This window comes from Vanellus vanellus (genome assembly GCF_965231255.1).
Source record: "Vanellus vanellus genome assembly, chromosome: 6".
NCBI classification, from domain to species: Eukaryota; Metazoa; Chordata; class Aves; order Charadriiformes; family Charadriidae; genus Vanellus; species Vanellus vanellus.
Window position 1 is genome coordinate 17,008,417 of NC_138911.1, and position 14,631 is coordinate 17,023,047.

The 14,631-nt window shown below is 41.7% G+C and overlaps 2 protein-coding genes across 6 annotated transcripts in view; both read left to right on the forward strand.

Annotated features, from left to right (window-relative positions):
* CARS1 (cysteinyl-tRNA synthetase 1) overlaps window positions 1-1,583 on the forward strand; it is a 36,479-nt gene extending 34,896 nt beyond the window's left edge. Inside the window, exon 23 of the mRNA XM_082485243.1 lies at window positions 1,093-1,583. Within this exon, the coding sequence (XP_082341369.1) occupies window positions 1,093-1,227 (135 nt within the window). The 3' untranslated portion in view covers window positions 1,228-1,583. The remainder of the gene's footprint in view (window positions 1-1,092) is intronic.
* Window positions 1,584-9,375: 7,792 nt separating this feature from the next.
* The window catches only part of NAP1L4 (nucleosome assembly protein 1 like 4), a 30,085-nt gene continuing 24,829 nt past the window's right edge, over window positions 9,376-14,631 (forward strand). For 3 of the 5 annotated variants that reach the window (XM_082485248.1, XM_082485245.1, XM_082485249.1), the window contains exons 1-3: window positions 9,376-9,451; window positions 11,252-11,292; window positions 14,081-14,112. In XM_082485248.1, the coding sequence (XP_082341374.1) occupies window positions 14,099-14,112 (14 nt within the window). In that variant the 5' untranslated portion in view covers window positions 9,376-9,451; window positions 11,252-11,292; window positions 14,081-14,098. Of the gene's footprint in view, window positions 9,452-10,274; window positions 10,282-11,251; window positions 11,293-14,080; window positions 14,113-14,631 lie in introns of those variants that run through there. The other 2 variants (XM_082485247.1, XM_082485246.1) reach the window with 2 other exon arrangements.

The following is a 14,631-nucleotide window of genomic DNA, read 5'->3' on the forward strand; positions in this document are numbered from 1 at the left end:
GAATTGGTTTTCCTTCTCCAGTTGTACATAATCAATTGTATGTGTACATAGCCAATCTTGTTCCAAAACCTGTAGGGCAGTGCTGTTAATGTAGCGGGAGAAGGGAAGGAGAGGAAGAAAAGGCAATATATTAATTTTATTGCACATACCTTGCATTGGGGAGCCAATACTGTTAGCCACCATTTCAAGGGTATTTTCATTGTGCATTGACCTCCTTTGGCCCCTTTCATGGCAGAGCAAAATTCCCTGTGGATATTGTGGGTAGGAACATGTATGATGTGTGTTCACAGACTTATTACCCTGTTGCAAGGCAAGGGATATTCTTGCAAGTACAAACTCCCCAACTCTGCTAGAAGTGATGGGAGACAGATGTGTTTTTCAGAGAGGTCCAATGCTTCCTTTTTGGTTTTGCCCATTGCTTCACTCTCTCCCAGCAAAGGATCTCTGAAGGGGCTGTACAGATAACTTTGCTCTTGATTGCTCCCCTTGAGGATAAAAGGTGTTACCTGGAAAACATAAAGCACTGTTTCTTCAGCAATTGATCTGGGGCATTGGTCCTGCTTCTGCTTGTCCTCTTCACCCACGAAAATTCAGGCCCTGGGGGCAAGTAAGAAGGGAGAGTGTAAATATTGGAAAATACCCCTGCAAGCCAAGGAGAATGTCCATAAAAACTCTGATCATACTTTCTCCATCGATAACACAAATCTTTTAATGCTTTTGCTTTAAGCCTTGGATTCAATATGCTAGTATGATTAAAAGTGGTCTCTTAACCATCTGTTTAGGGGATTAGTCATTATTTTCTTAACTATAACCATCTAGAAATTAGTTGTCTAAGCTTCTCTTACTTAGTACAGGACAAAAAATAAATACACCCTTTGCCCATTCATTAACTAGGAAGGGAACACATACAAATAGTCAAAGTTAGTTGTCAAACTTCTAGGTAACTAAAATTAGCCAAGATGCACCCCATCCTGACAGCTTGTCATTATGACATTATCCTCTTATCTTATTAAAACACTGTTCCCTAAGGAGAAAAAGCAGTCCAAGAATTTATCTTAAATATTCTCCTCTTCTTTTTTTTTAATATTTCAGGGATTTCCCACCCATGATACAGAAGGCAAAGAACTCAGCAAAGGTCAAATTAAGAAGCTAAAGAAACTTTATGAAACCCAAGAGAAACTATACAAGGAGTATCTACAAATGGTTCAGAATGGAAGTGCAAATTGAAAACAACAGGACTTTTTTTAGAAGGCGAGTGCTGGGTCAGCATTGAAGAAGTGAGCATATACTGATGCTCAAATCTGTTTACACTTTCTATTATGTGCAAAGTAAAAATCCTGTTTACGTGGATTAATAATGTCATCTGGAAAGTAAATAAAAATCCATTCTTAAAAAAAAGCCAACCTGTAAGAAGTTTCTTCACAACAACAGTAGCAGGTTGAACGGTTGCCAGTTCTGTTTGGGAAGGTGCTGCTCAGTCAGCAAATCCACATAAGGATTCTTGTTTATTATAGCTGTCCAGGCTTTGGTTAATTTGTCCTGCATACTGATCTCTATCTAAGACCCACTGTAGCTTGCATTCTGGAATATGTCACAGTCAGCAAAACTTACTACTAAATGGGAGCCGAGTAATTTGTCCCACAGTAAGAACAGTATTTTCCAGATGACTTTAGTATCTTTACATAAGCAGGAAAAACTGGGTAGTTCCACTATGATACTTACTCTAGCTGCTGCTGTTAAAAACTCTCATAAGTATACCCAGAACACTTTGCATAGTAGAAGTTAACCCTCCCTTTGTTGCAAAAGGGAACAGGTCATCATCTTTGCTCAACATGCAGTTGCAATCAAGTGGGTAAGTAAAAGGTAAATGCACCTGCATTGAACAAACAGTGGGAAAGACATGAAGGGCTAATGGTGGAGGGTGGTGTGTTCTTGGAGCTATTGCTCCAAGGAAACAGGAGTACTGCCAAAGTACCTGATTACCCAAAGTACTCCGCACCTAATTAACTGTTCAGAGCCAAGGGGAATTAACAGAAGGTTTCTAACTGAGATACAGTTTGTGGATTGGTTTGCAATTAGGCAACACAGCTATACATTGCTTGCTATTCAAGAGTAATGTTTTTAACATGACAGTTTAACCCCGAGTTAATAATCTTTCTGATGCAGTGTGGTTACATTATATCTGCAAGGACAGTTCTCTATTGTCTAACAATGCATTTCACTGGCAGTAGCAACTAAATGAACTAAAGTTCATGAAATCCTAAAAAATATCTCACCTACTTCACAACTGCATATAACAGCTAAGTGTCCAATATGCAGAACTATATTAATCCAGTATTCTTAAGCCTCATGGTGACTTGCAGAAGGTCATACTGTGACACCTCTGTTCTCTCAACTCTTGGGTTCATGATACAACGATTAGGCTATGTTCCTTTCCTTACTTAAGAGTTAAAACATCTTTGCTTTATATTTTTATATTTATATTCCTCTAAGGAATGAACATATTTGGAGTAACAGAAAGGTCTACTAGGTTTTTTTTGTAGTTTGTCTGTATTTGCCTTTGAAAACATACATAATGTTAAGGTCAGTAAAGCACATGCATCTTGTATGCAGAAAATAAAATCTGTTGTGAAGTACAAGTTGTATGTGACCTTTGTATAATGGGAAGAATATAGAGCCTATCTTTATTCCACAACCATCTTTTTGAAATGTGGGTTACAGAGCTTTTCCTTTAGCTTGCTATTACTAATTTAACTCATTTTGCATTCAGTATTTGATTATTCTGCTAATTTCTAATTAATTCTATAAATGCATGTTTAAACTGCTCAGTGGTACTTCAAGTAGCCAGCCACAGCCACAAGGGCAACTTCTCCATCCTTTGGTCTGTGAACAGAAGAGGATCAGTTGCATTTTTACACCGTTCTAGATTCTAAACCCCTTCAACAGCTCATCGTTTTCTTCCCAGCGTGCTCCCCGAGACACATCTGCACTCAGGATATCCACGAAGGAATAGGATGTGCGTAGGGTGCAGTCATAAGCTGCTGCTTCTCAGCCAGATAAGGTTCTCCAATTCCAAACTCCCTGCAGTCCTGGACAGATTCCAGGGCTAGTTCTGCAAACTTCACTAGCAATCCTAGATCTGAACCATTTCTAACCACAGCATAGGCTTCACTTTTCTGAATGCGAACTGCTTCTGAAGTTGCTACTAAATGTTAAATAGTGAAATTTGCTTACTACAGAAATTACTTGTTGGTGATCTGAGTTAGTGCTGCTTAAAGCTGGTTAGTATATAACTATGGAGAAGATGCTGTTAATCCATTGCTGTCCTGGATTCTAGTTTCTTTGACATCTCCATGAAAACATCCTGGCTTCCCCCCCAGTTTTTTCTCTTCCTGACACCTTTTTAGTAGAACTTCATTCAATTCCATCGTTTGTTTACTGCATCAATGTAGAATAATTTTAAACAAAATGCCCTTTGTCCCTTCTCAAATGCTTCATTTTGTTTCTGGGACAAGTCTCCTTGCATAGGTCTTAGGTGCATTTCAGACTCACATTCTCCAAAGGTTATCTTCATTTTTTTCCTGTATGCTTCCCGCATGCACATGCTACTTCCTCCCTCAATATTTTTTTAAATTCATAGTTAGTCAGTTCAGATAAGGATGTCTGCTGTATTTGCTGCCCCATTAAGGTCTTATTCTACCTCCAATATTATTTAGCTCATGCTTGCCATTTCTGTGTTTTGTCTGATTGTCAATTTGATTGTTTTAAAATAAGATGATGTGAAAGTCGTTGTGGAGTCTCCTTCTCTGGAGATGTTCAAAACCCACCTGGACGTGATTCTGTGCAACCTTCTGTAGATGAACCTGCTTAGCAGGCGGATTGGACTAGATGATCCCTAGAGGTCCCTTCCAACCCCTACTGTTCTGTGATTCTGTGAAAGAATCCTTATCCAAAACATCAGTGCAGCTGAAGTCATCTTTCTCTTCTGCTACAGCACAACAGCATTCCTGTCTTTGAATTCTCTTTGAACACAATCAAAAAGTCTCCTAAAGTCAATGGGATTCTGTTAAGACATTATAAGAATCAGAGCCTTTGAAATCCTCTCCTCTTCAGGCTCACCTTGTGTCTTGGGTGATCATTGTTCTTCCACACAGCTACTTATTCTCCTCTGCTTTTATAGTGCTTTGCTATCTAGTTCATGCATTTTCAAAGTTGCCTTCTTCAAGCAAGCTTGTCACTTGACTCCTCCAGCAATAAAGCCCTCGAAACCTTCCCGTACTTGAACTTTTCTTCCTATACTTGAACTGGTCTTTCAGTTACAATTTTCTCTTCCTATCTGTTTCAGCTGTCCTTGGAAGTCAGCATTGTCAGCAAGGAAAATATCTTTTTCATAAAGCATTGTGAGTTTGTTGACAAGCCTGAGTATTTTATATTAAAAAGAAAAAAAAGCACACAAATTGGCAACTCCTCCTGTAAAGAAGCTACTAAAACATTTTACCTTGATACATACATAAACAGGAAGTCAATGCGTTCTCTCCAAATAAAATCAGTTTTGCCCATATTTTGAGTTCCTTTTTTTCCAAAAGCAGCAGGATAAGAAAAACAATGACCTTGGCAGAGAGTCAGAAAAATACTTACTCCCCTAGAATTTGTAACAAAAAAAAAAAACAGCTCCAGAGCTTCTAGAGATCAGTTACTTTTTTCTGCAGCCACAATTTCGCAAAAAAATAACAGTATGCATAAAGTCCTGGTGAAGGAAGACTTGCTAGGAAATAAAGAATGAGGCAGCCAGGCTTGGATGCACAGTTTAAGATGACTTTTTCAGTGAAGGTGTGCCAATTGATCTGTGCAATCACTGAAAGCACAGCACAATGCCTCTTCCCTGGCAATCCATCAAGGTGGCACTTAAGTGAATTCCACTGCACTTGCTTAGTGAGAGTGACTTGGCAACCAGGAGAAGAGAGTGCAACAGCAATGGTCTGCATTCAGTGTCTTAGTCACCCATCTTTCTCAGCAAGGAAAAGGGAGAAGACAGACTCCACAGTATAATAATATTTTTTTTATTTTAAAATGTGCATGTATGCATACACATACTCAGGGAAGCCAGTCTGAAATGTGATTTTCTAAGTACTATGAAAATGAAAATCCCCATAGCAAAATCTTGGAATTTTTTAATATTTTAATTTTCTGAAACACAGAGCTCATTTTGGATTGTACAACATGAAGCTTTTTATTTCCCACCTATTAAAGAATGTATTCAGAGATGGCAAGGCAAGGTAAAAGTGTGGTGTTTCTGTTTTTAATTGCACCCTTGGCTGAAGGCCAAACTTGGCAGCAGTGAGTTTTGTTTCTGTCTTTTGCTCAGAGTGTGCCTTTCAGCCTTTCTAATGTGAATATTCACATTAACGTCAAATGTGACTACAGCTCCACTAAAGAGAACAAGTTCCTCCATCACTCAGTTTTTTCAGATACTGGTAGAAAAAACTGAATTGTTCAATCTGGTCGTGTTACCACCAATCTTTTCAAAGACTTCAAACTAATGAGTGCCTAATGACATTTATGATAATCTCTTTGACCTCTTTATTCTAACGTTTGTATTTGCTGTCTGCTGTTCCAGGAAACCACTGATGCATATTAAATGTGCAAATAAGCAAATCTCTGCTGCATACAGTACATGCCTTTAGCTTCTTTTTCTACATTTTAAGCTAATATTTTCGGGTGATGGTAGTTGTTGGACCAACTTTAGCTCCCTCTTTAATTACACAATTTCTACCACAGAAATACAGAAAGAAATTTTTACTTCTCTCTGATTTCACAGGGCAATTTCTATACAGGACACCGTACCACATACTTAGTACTTAACGTGTCTCCTGAGACAGAACAAATTAATTAAGAAGCACATTAGCTATTTAGTACCAAGACTCCACTTAGCAATGATCACAGTACTTCCTCCCCCTGCAGAAAAAGTCATTGACAACTAAGTCTTATCTCTCAAATTAGGCTGTGAATGTCTGGCATCCCACTAAGTGAGAGCAGTTTCCATTAATACCCACCCAAGGGCAGAAGACACAGACATTTTAATGCCAGTTGGAGATCTCAGCCTAAGCGTTCTCTCCAGTGTCTAGTTCATCTGTTCAGCAGCTCTGCCATAATGCCTTCTCTCAGTTTTGGTTCTGCAAGCTCTCTTGTATGCTAGGCTGGGTGTTTAAGTCAAGCCAGGGTGATTCAGCAAATATCTTTTTGCAGCTGTCTGCAGGGTAGGAGCACCTGACAGCAAGATGACTCCACAGATCGTGCCTTAAGTCTGCCACTGTACTACAAAAGGTTAGAAAACAGTCAGCAAAAATCCCTCATTGATCATGGGAGATTAATGCCTTTGGAGAGGCACACTAAAAATCCAAGGATGTAAAGTAATTTAAATATATGTTTACTTTGATATACATCAGTGGATGAAGAAAGCTAGATACTTCCAGCAGTCTGGCCTGTTTCAAGACTTTATTATAATTGCTCCAGAAAAAACCAAATCTACTTTTGCAAGACCATCCTAATTTTCATTTAATTCAGGGTTTGCATCATTTATGAGAACTGCATTAACAAGATAGCAAGTAGTGCAGAGGGACGAACTCTACACATGCCACAGAAGATGCAGCAGTGCAACAAATAACCTGAACTCGGCTGCACCGTATTCCTGCAACAGCAGAAAGGTGCAGCTAGAGCACGTACTCTAGCAAAACCTCCAACATCTTTGTAGGAGACAAAGTTTGGAGTTTGTACTCCAAACATCTTCTGGGTGGAAATGAAATAGCTTTTAACAAAATGGACATTGACAGAAAAAGCTTAAAATACTACTTGACAGCTATAAACCAGAAGCAAGAACAAGAGTGTGAAGTAGGAATACCTTCAGATAAGTCCAGCTTTCAGAGTTCATTATACTCTTCTTTGGAAGAATGAGAATTAAGTGTAGCCACTATCATGAATAAAGTTGTCTCAAAATAAGAATTCATGGAAGTATGAAGAGGCCATTAACCAGCTCATTGGAGAAACAGGGAAAGGGAGCTGGAAGCAAAGAAAATAAATGGAAGAACCTTCCACTGAGCATGACCTCTGGTCCACCAAATCTGCTTGTTTGTGCAACTGACTTCACAACATTCCTGACATTCTTAGCTGTTTGAATGTAATTCAAAATTATCATATTCTTTAATTACAATATTGGTACCTATTTAACTAATGAATCCTTAGTTGTTCCTGTCACTTAAATTCCTACAATAACTGAATTAATCCAAAATTAATGTATTGATTAGTTGTTAATTAATAAAATGTTGGTCTTATCATTTCCAAATTTTAATTTTGCCTGTGAAAGGATTGTGATGATAAACCCTAGTTGTTCATTAGTGGAATCCAAGACAAGTTGCAGACCTAGAGAAAACCTTTTTTAGAACAAGGGAATCCACTGACACAATAAAGGGTTTGAGGTTTTCCCTGCTGAGGGAAAGATTACTCAAATTCTTAAGTGGCTTCAGATGCTGAAATTGCACTGTTGCTAACACCATGCTACACAGCATCTGCTGCGTACAAATCACCATACAAACAGAAGCTGGGCCATTAGGGTTTCTTTGGTTGTTTTTTACAGAAGAGGAAATTATGTCCATACCTAGACTAAAACAATGCTGGAAAAGCTAACATTTGCATTTTTCAAAAGGTGCTCGATCTGAAGCATCAAAAAGGGCGCTTTTTTTAAATAAAAAACACTCAGCTCTGATTTACCTTTCAACTTTGAACATTTAGTCTTATCCACACAGATGATACACAGAGAGATTCTTCAAAGCATGATCACATTATTAATCTAGTTAAAATTAGGTAAGCAGGACTAGCGAAGTGATTGTCCCCTTGTACTCGGCACTGGTGAGGTCCCACCTTGAATACTGTGTTCGGTTTTGGGCCCCTCACTAGAAGAAAGACATTGAGGTGCTGGAGTGTGTATAAGAGAAGGGCAACAAAGCTGGTGAGGGGTCTAGAGAACAGGTCTTATGAGGAGCAGTTGAGGGAACTGGGGTTGTTCAGCCTGAAGAAAAGGAGGCTGAGGGGAGAACTTATCACTCTGTACAACTAATCTGAAAGGCGGTTGTAGTGAGGTGGGGGTCAGTCTCTTCTCCCAAGTAACTTGAGGAAATGGCCTCAAGTTGCACCAGGGGAGGCTTAGATTGGGTATTAGGAAAAATTTGTTCACGGGAAGGGTTATTAAGCACTGGAACAGGCTGCCCAGGGAAGTGGAGGAATTACCATCCCTGGAGGTATTTAAAAGACGGGTATACATGGTGCTTAGGGACATGGTTAAGTGGTGGTGTTGGCAGTGTTAGGTTGATGGCTGGACTTGATGATCTTCAAGGTCCCTTCCAACCCTGACAATTCTATGATTCTATGTTGATTCTAAAATGCAACCTTTCAAACACATCTCTATGTATCTCCTCAGACAGTAACCTTATGGTGCAGGCAGCTGACCGAGCAGCAAACAGGCACCGCTACATCCGCCTTTGCTGCTGAAGAAACTGGAAAGCAGGATCCCATTTTAGCAGCCAGCAGACGCCTCGCAAACTGCATTTCCCAGCCCACTGCACAGATTATGTTAACGACAAACCGAAGTCAAGGCAGACGCCGGTCAGATGCATTGCTCCTCGGCATCCCAACCGCACCTTCAGCCCGCCTCCGCCTCCGCCTCCGCCTCCGCCTCCACCTCCACCTCCACCTCCACCTCCACCTCCACCTCCACCTCCACCTCCACCTCCTCCTCCAAACTGCGAGGCGCACCGAGCTGGCAGCTCTGGGGAACGCACCCGCTGCAGCCCGCTCCCCGCCCGAGGCCTGGCCTCTAGCAAATCGCTCGCGGTGGGTGGTTAAGGGACTCTCGGGCGCCATAGCAGGAACAGCGGGAGATCACCCGCCCGAGCCGGGTCCTGCCCCTGCCACCCCGCGGAGCACCTTTCCCGGCGCGTTTCAAGACTGCGGCCTACAACGCCTGAACGACCACTGGGCGCCCGACGCCATATTGCTGCCCCCCCCCCGGTGCAGCCTCTGTCGCTTTAAGGACGCAGGCACGAGCCGCCTACCCTCCCCCCACCACCCCCCCGCTCCGCATCACGCGCTCTCCCCGCGCGCCGCCAGCTCCGCGCGCACATCCCCCAGCGCGCCTTCTCCTCCCCCCCCCCCCAATCCCCGCTCGCTCAATGATTGGCTGAGCGCCGCGCCGTCGGATAGTCAACATGGCCCGCGTGCGGCGCGGCGGCTGTGCCTCTGCCAGGGCCAATCGGTGGCGTTTTTGCTGAGGGAGGCGCCGGCGCTTCGGCCAATGGGAAGGGGCTTTCTTGGCGGCGGCGCAGCCCGAGTGAGCCTGCAAGGAGCATCGAGGCTGGCGCTGCTGCCTCTGCGGGCGTGAGGGGACGGGGGGCGCAGGCAGGTGAGGGCGCGGTGGGGCCGCAGCGCGGAGCTCCTGGCCTTTGGGCGGCGCGCGGCCGGTGGGGTTAGCGGAGGGGTCGAGCTGGCCCGCTGCGACCGTAGCGCGGCGATGGGGCCGTGCGTGCGGCGGCCGTTACGGCCTGCTCCGGGGTGGAGCTGGGTGGCGGCGGGGGCCGCCTGGTGGAGAGGGGCGGGCCCGGCCCGGCCCGGCTCGGCCCGGTCAGGCACCATTTTAAGGCTGGCTGGGGAAGTTTGGACCGAGAGAAGGGGGTAGTCTGCGTTGCTCTTAGCCTGGCGGAGCCGGGACGGAGCGGTTCCGGCCACATGCATGGCCGCTTTCGCCCGCCCTGGGGAGCCTGGCAGGCAGCCCTCCCTTCCCCCGCCCTCCCGGGTGAAGTGGGGGAGGAAGAGGGTGGGAGGGCTGTTTGTGGTGAACAGTTTCTCCGTCTCCCTCACCCCGCGGTGCTCGGGTTGAGTCAAACCCTTAGCCGCTTAGGTCAGGCGCGATTCTTTCGTTTGACCTCCGCCACGATCTTGTGTTCCCTCAGCGCGGTGTGGGGTTTTGGGGGCTCAGTTTTTCATTTCGAGGTCGCTGTCTCCCAAATGAGGGCCCATTAAAAATTTTCGCTGCTGCTACGACTGTTTACTGCATACAATACCAGTGTTTGTCGGATTTGTCTGACTGCGTTCCTGTAATATCTGCCTACGAGGCTTCAAAATAAAAGGTAGAGAAACAAATATATAAATCATAGGTGAAACCAGAGCCACTAGGCAAATTTTTTATGAAGTAATTTCTAAGCAAAATAGCGTTCCCTCAAGAAAACTTCCAAGGTGAGTTTAAATATTGCTAATGTTCAGGGCTTGTGGAACAGGTTATTTCCTCTTGACTGTTTTTTCATTATTGCTTCTAATTTTTCTTACAAAAAGTGTCAGATTATTATGTTTGTATCTTCCTACAGGGTTGCATCCCAGCAGCTCTAAAACGGAAGTCATAACTTTCCCTTTTGATTTGTTGTAGTTACGAAGAACAGTAACAGTTTGTGGGTAGAAGTTTCCTGCTTTGTATTCATGTTGTGTTTCAAAGGTTTATACAACAAAGCAGGTGTTTTAGCAGAGGACATTTACGATCTGTACATTTGTATTTATGAATACGTCTTGCCATTAAATGTACAGATTTTTCCTTTAAAGTTGCATCCTTCAGCATATTGCTTTTCCTTGTAATTAACTTTTACTATCTTAGTATGCATCGATTTTGCTGTTTATTGCTGTTTTAAGTGACTAAAGGTGTGTGACATTTGTGCTGGACAAATTGCAGCAGCCTACTTTGTAGGACAAGTGGTTGATGTAGTCCCCTCTTTCCCCAAAGCTTCATGTCTGCATTAGTTATTTGAAAACACTGTACTGTCCGGAAGAAATAAGATATGAATTTGGTTTCTTATTGGTGGTGGTAGCGATAATAACAATACCTTACATTATTTTTTTCTTGGAGTTCTGATAGCTTTTTCTTGTCTTGATTGTCTGTAAATTGAGCTCACTTGCTTGGAAAATAACTAGGGCAATAAATATGAAGGCTCAGTGCTTTGCTACTGTACTTTTTCAACTAGGTGCGCATTAAACTTTGTCTTAAATCACTTTGCTCTCACTTTGCCTGCCCTGACCAGCTTTTATCAAATAGTTTTCTTAGTAACTCTGCAGTAGTTAAGTCATTGGAAGACAGCTGTAATGCAGCTGGGAATCACAAGCTGTTTTGTAAGAAAGCTTCTCCTAATTATTTATTTATATACCTCTTTTTACTTTTTAGTTACCGAAGGAACGACTTTGAGGAGCGAAACAGGACTTAAAGTATGTATTTGCACCAGGGAAGGTGCCGCCTTGTTGTTGTTGTTTCTTGTTACTTAGGTGAATGGCTTTTGTCAGAACATGCCCAATTCATGTCTGTTCCAGTGGAGAACAACTGCTATTCAACTGCTATTTAAAAATTATTACAGTTATGGGAACTTTATTCTCATTCCCAAAATGAGAATGTTGTCTTCCCTCAGCAGGGCTGAGAAGTAGTTCTCTGCAGAAAATACAGCACAAACAACTGAGCAGAAGAATTTGTATGTGGAGTGGATTTTTTCCATTAGCTCTTTCACTGGTCCTAGGTTGGAAGAGACAAGTCTTTGAGCCTAATTTTTAAGTAATGCAAGTCTGCATTTTTAGTTGCTTACTATTGCTTCCTTTAATAGTGACTAGGATCATATAATTTGTTGGCTGAACTCTGGTATTGGGTCAATTTGCTATGTCTTACCTTCTTAATTGTTTGGTTTTTTTTTACTACCTTCTGTCTGCTGTAGAAGGAAAGGTTTGTGTATGCTCCTTTATTTCTTCAGCTGCAAGATAGTAAAATTCTTCTGTTTTGCGCTAGCAGATGGTTGTTGGCATTGCCACTTGTTATGCTTAAGGAAAGAATAAGTGTTTGCAAATAAATATGCTTGGGTTGCTGAAATACACCTAGTCTATAAGAAGCCCCTTTTGTTTGTTCCTGAACTTAATCTATAGGGTGGGCTTGTGTGCTTTTTTAGTAGATGTTAAGCAGCTTTACTTCCTGTGGAATAATCTAAAGTACACTGTTAGTACTTTTGTAAATGAACTAAGCTTTTCAGCTCTATTTACGTAGCTGTGAAAGTGTTACTTTTCTAGCATAGAGCAGGAATCAGCATTTTCCAGATGGGAGAGTGGATGCAATCTCTGGGCCCTCTGCTCTGGCTGCTATTCAAGATGTCATTAGCACTTAGGTAGTTCTTTGGTAGCTGTGTACTGGAAGCTGGGCTAACGATCAGCCTGCGTGGCCTTTATAGAATCTGAGAAATCAGACCTGGTGACTGTGTGTCCTGGTTTGAGTGACACAGGACTAATTTCTTTCCTAATACTTGGGGAGACTGCATGTTTAGAAGATTCTAGTGTCTGAATTTGTGAAAATATTTACTTTATAGCCAGCTATGGTGTGTGGATTTCAAGGTCTTGGTGTTTTCGAGCCTGCCAGGTGCAGGGATGAGGAGGAGCAAGACCTGAGCACTTGACCCAAGCTGGCCATACCGTGAACATCACATTCAATATAAATTAGAAAGTTTGCTGCTAAATGCTCTCTCTCTCTCTCTCCCTTGATGGTGATGGTCCAAAGAACTTCTTTCCACAGTGCTGGACCCCTGAGGCCTTCCATTTCTCCCAAAGCTGTAGCACTCGCAGTGTCCAACATTTGCTGTCCCCTGTGCACAGCTTCCTACTGATAGAATTGGCTGAGTATAATCTTTGCATATTCTGTATTGGTATTGGGATCTATATTGGTTCTTAGTGCTATTAATGTTAATTATCTAATCTTACTCTGTTAAATCTGTTTATATTTCAACCCTCGGGTTTCCTTGTTTTTTTTCCCCTGATTCCCCTTCTCAAGTGAGAAGGGATCATCGGATGATAGAATGATTGTCTAAATGACAATAAATTGTTATGGGTTTCTCAAACCATAACACTCTCATGAATGATGGAAGGTACTTTTAATTCTAAATTTGACTTGCAGACTAACATCCGCTTTTTTGAAAGCTTGATAGTGGAAAATATCACTTATGCTTCTCTATGGTGTGTAGCTTGTGTTACTTGGATGAACCATTTAGAGTAGGGGGACCCCCCCACACCTGTCTTACTAAAATAGTTGTACAAGCTTGGCTGTTTCAGCCCAGTAAGGAAGTAACAGCAAAATAAGTTAGGCAATGTGGTTCCCTCTGGTTTGTCAGGAGAGCTAATTTAGATCTTGGGGGCTGAGGTAGCTGGGCTAAACCTGGTTCCAATCACTGCTAGGATCAAGACTTTAACTTCTGTGTTTCCTCTTTTTCTCACTCCTGATAAACAAATTGAAGGCAAATCCTTAGTTAGAGGATTCTGCCTTCATAGTTGCTGTTAAAAAAAACCCTGCTCTTGATAAATAATTTTCTTGCCTTCAGCGTTTTGCTTCTATTTGTCTAGCAGCAGTTCTTGGTCGTCGTTCGGTGTAGTGCAGCAGAAGCAGCGATTCACAAAAATAGCCCTGATTAGACAGACAAATGAGGCATATTTTTCTGCTTAGGTGACATAAGAAAAAAGTCATTCTGAAGTTACTGTAATTAATTTGAACTTTCATTGTTTTCAGATAGGACATAGTAATATAGTATATGCAGAGATTAAAAATTCATTATTTACTGTGATACTGTCTAGGAATTAGAAAATAATATATTTCTATCTTCCTCTGACTTTTTGTTTTAATAGAATACAGAGCTAGTCTAGGAAACTGTGACACTTGTATTCAGACTAATGACTTATTGTCTGGTAGAAATTGATTAACATCTGGAATACCTAGCAGAAATAAAAGTTGAAAAAGGCTTAAATGAAAGCACCTAGCAGACTGTTTAAAAACTATGAGCAAGTTCCAGTTTGGATTGGTTATTATGGGAGCCATTCACTTTACTGCAAGAGATTATGCATGATGAATTTCTTAGCAAAACCAGCAGCTGTTAATTTATACTGAGGTTTTAAACAATGACCTGTTCTGTCTTCATCTTCTATTGAGGTAAGCAAATTACCACTAAAGTATTTTTAAACACTGTATTTCAACTTGCAGGTGGATACAGGCACACAGATGGCAGATAACAGGTATGTTGGACTGTTTTCTCAAAATTAAATCAAGGTTGTTAGAGCTGACTATATATCTGGTCTTCTGTGGGAAAGTATTTTTTTTTAACCTATGAAGAATGGATTATCAAACTTAGATAGGAATAGAATGGTAATAATTTGTCTAACTAGACTGTGTTTCCTTACAGAAGGGCAAAACGCTCATTAGGTGCAGGAGAAGCTGAGATTGTAGTGTATTGGATGTGGAATTATGCTGTTCTTGGGTTAACATGACTTGTTCTCTTGATTCAGTTTTCAGTGTTCATACTTAAATGTTCTAAAAACTTGAAGAGAACACTGATCCTCAATGTTTCTCTGATCTGTACAATTAAAGCATGCAGAAGGCACTGTTTTATTTTCTAGTTCTTATAGCAATTTTTGAACAAATAACAGTGTTGAAGTGGCGTAAATACTTATGTGATGCTGGTCTTTCAGGCCTTGCAGTGCACTAGGGTAAGCTGGATAAGCCAGTCTATCCAGTAACTAGTAATATCCATTTGC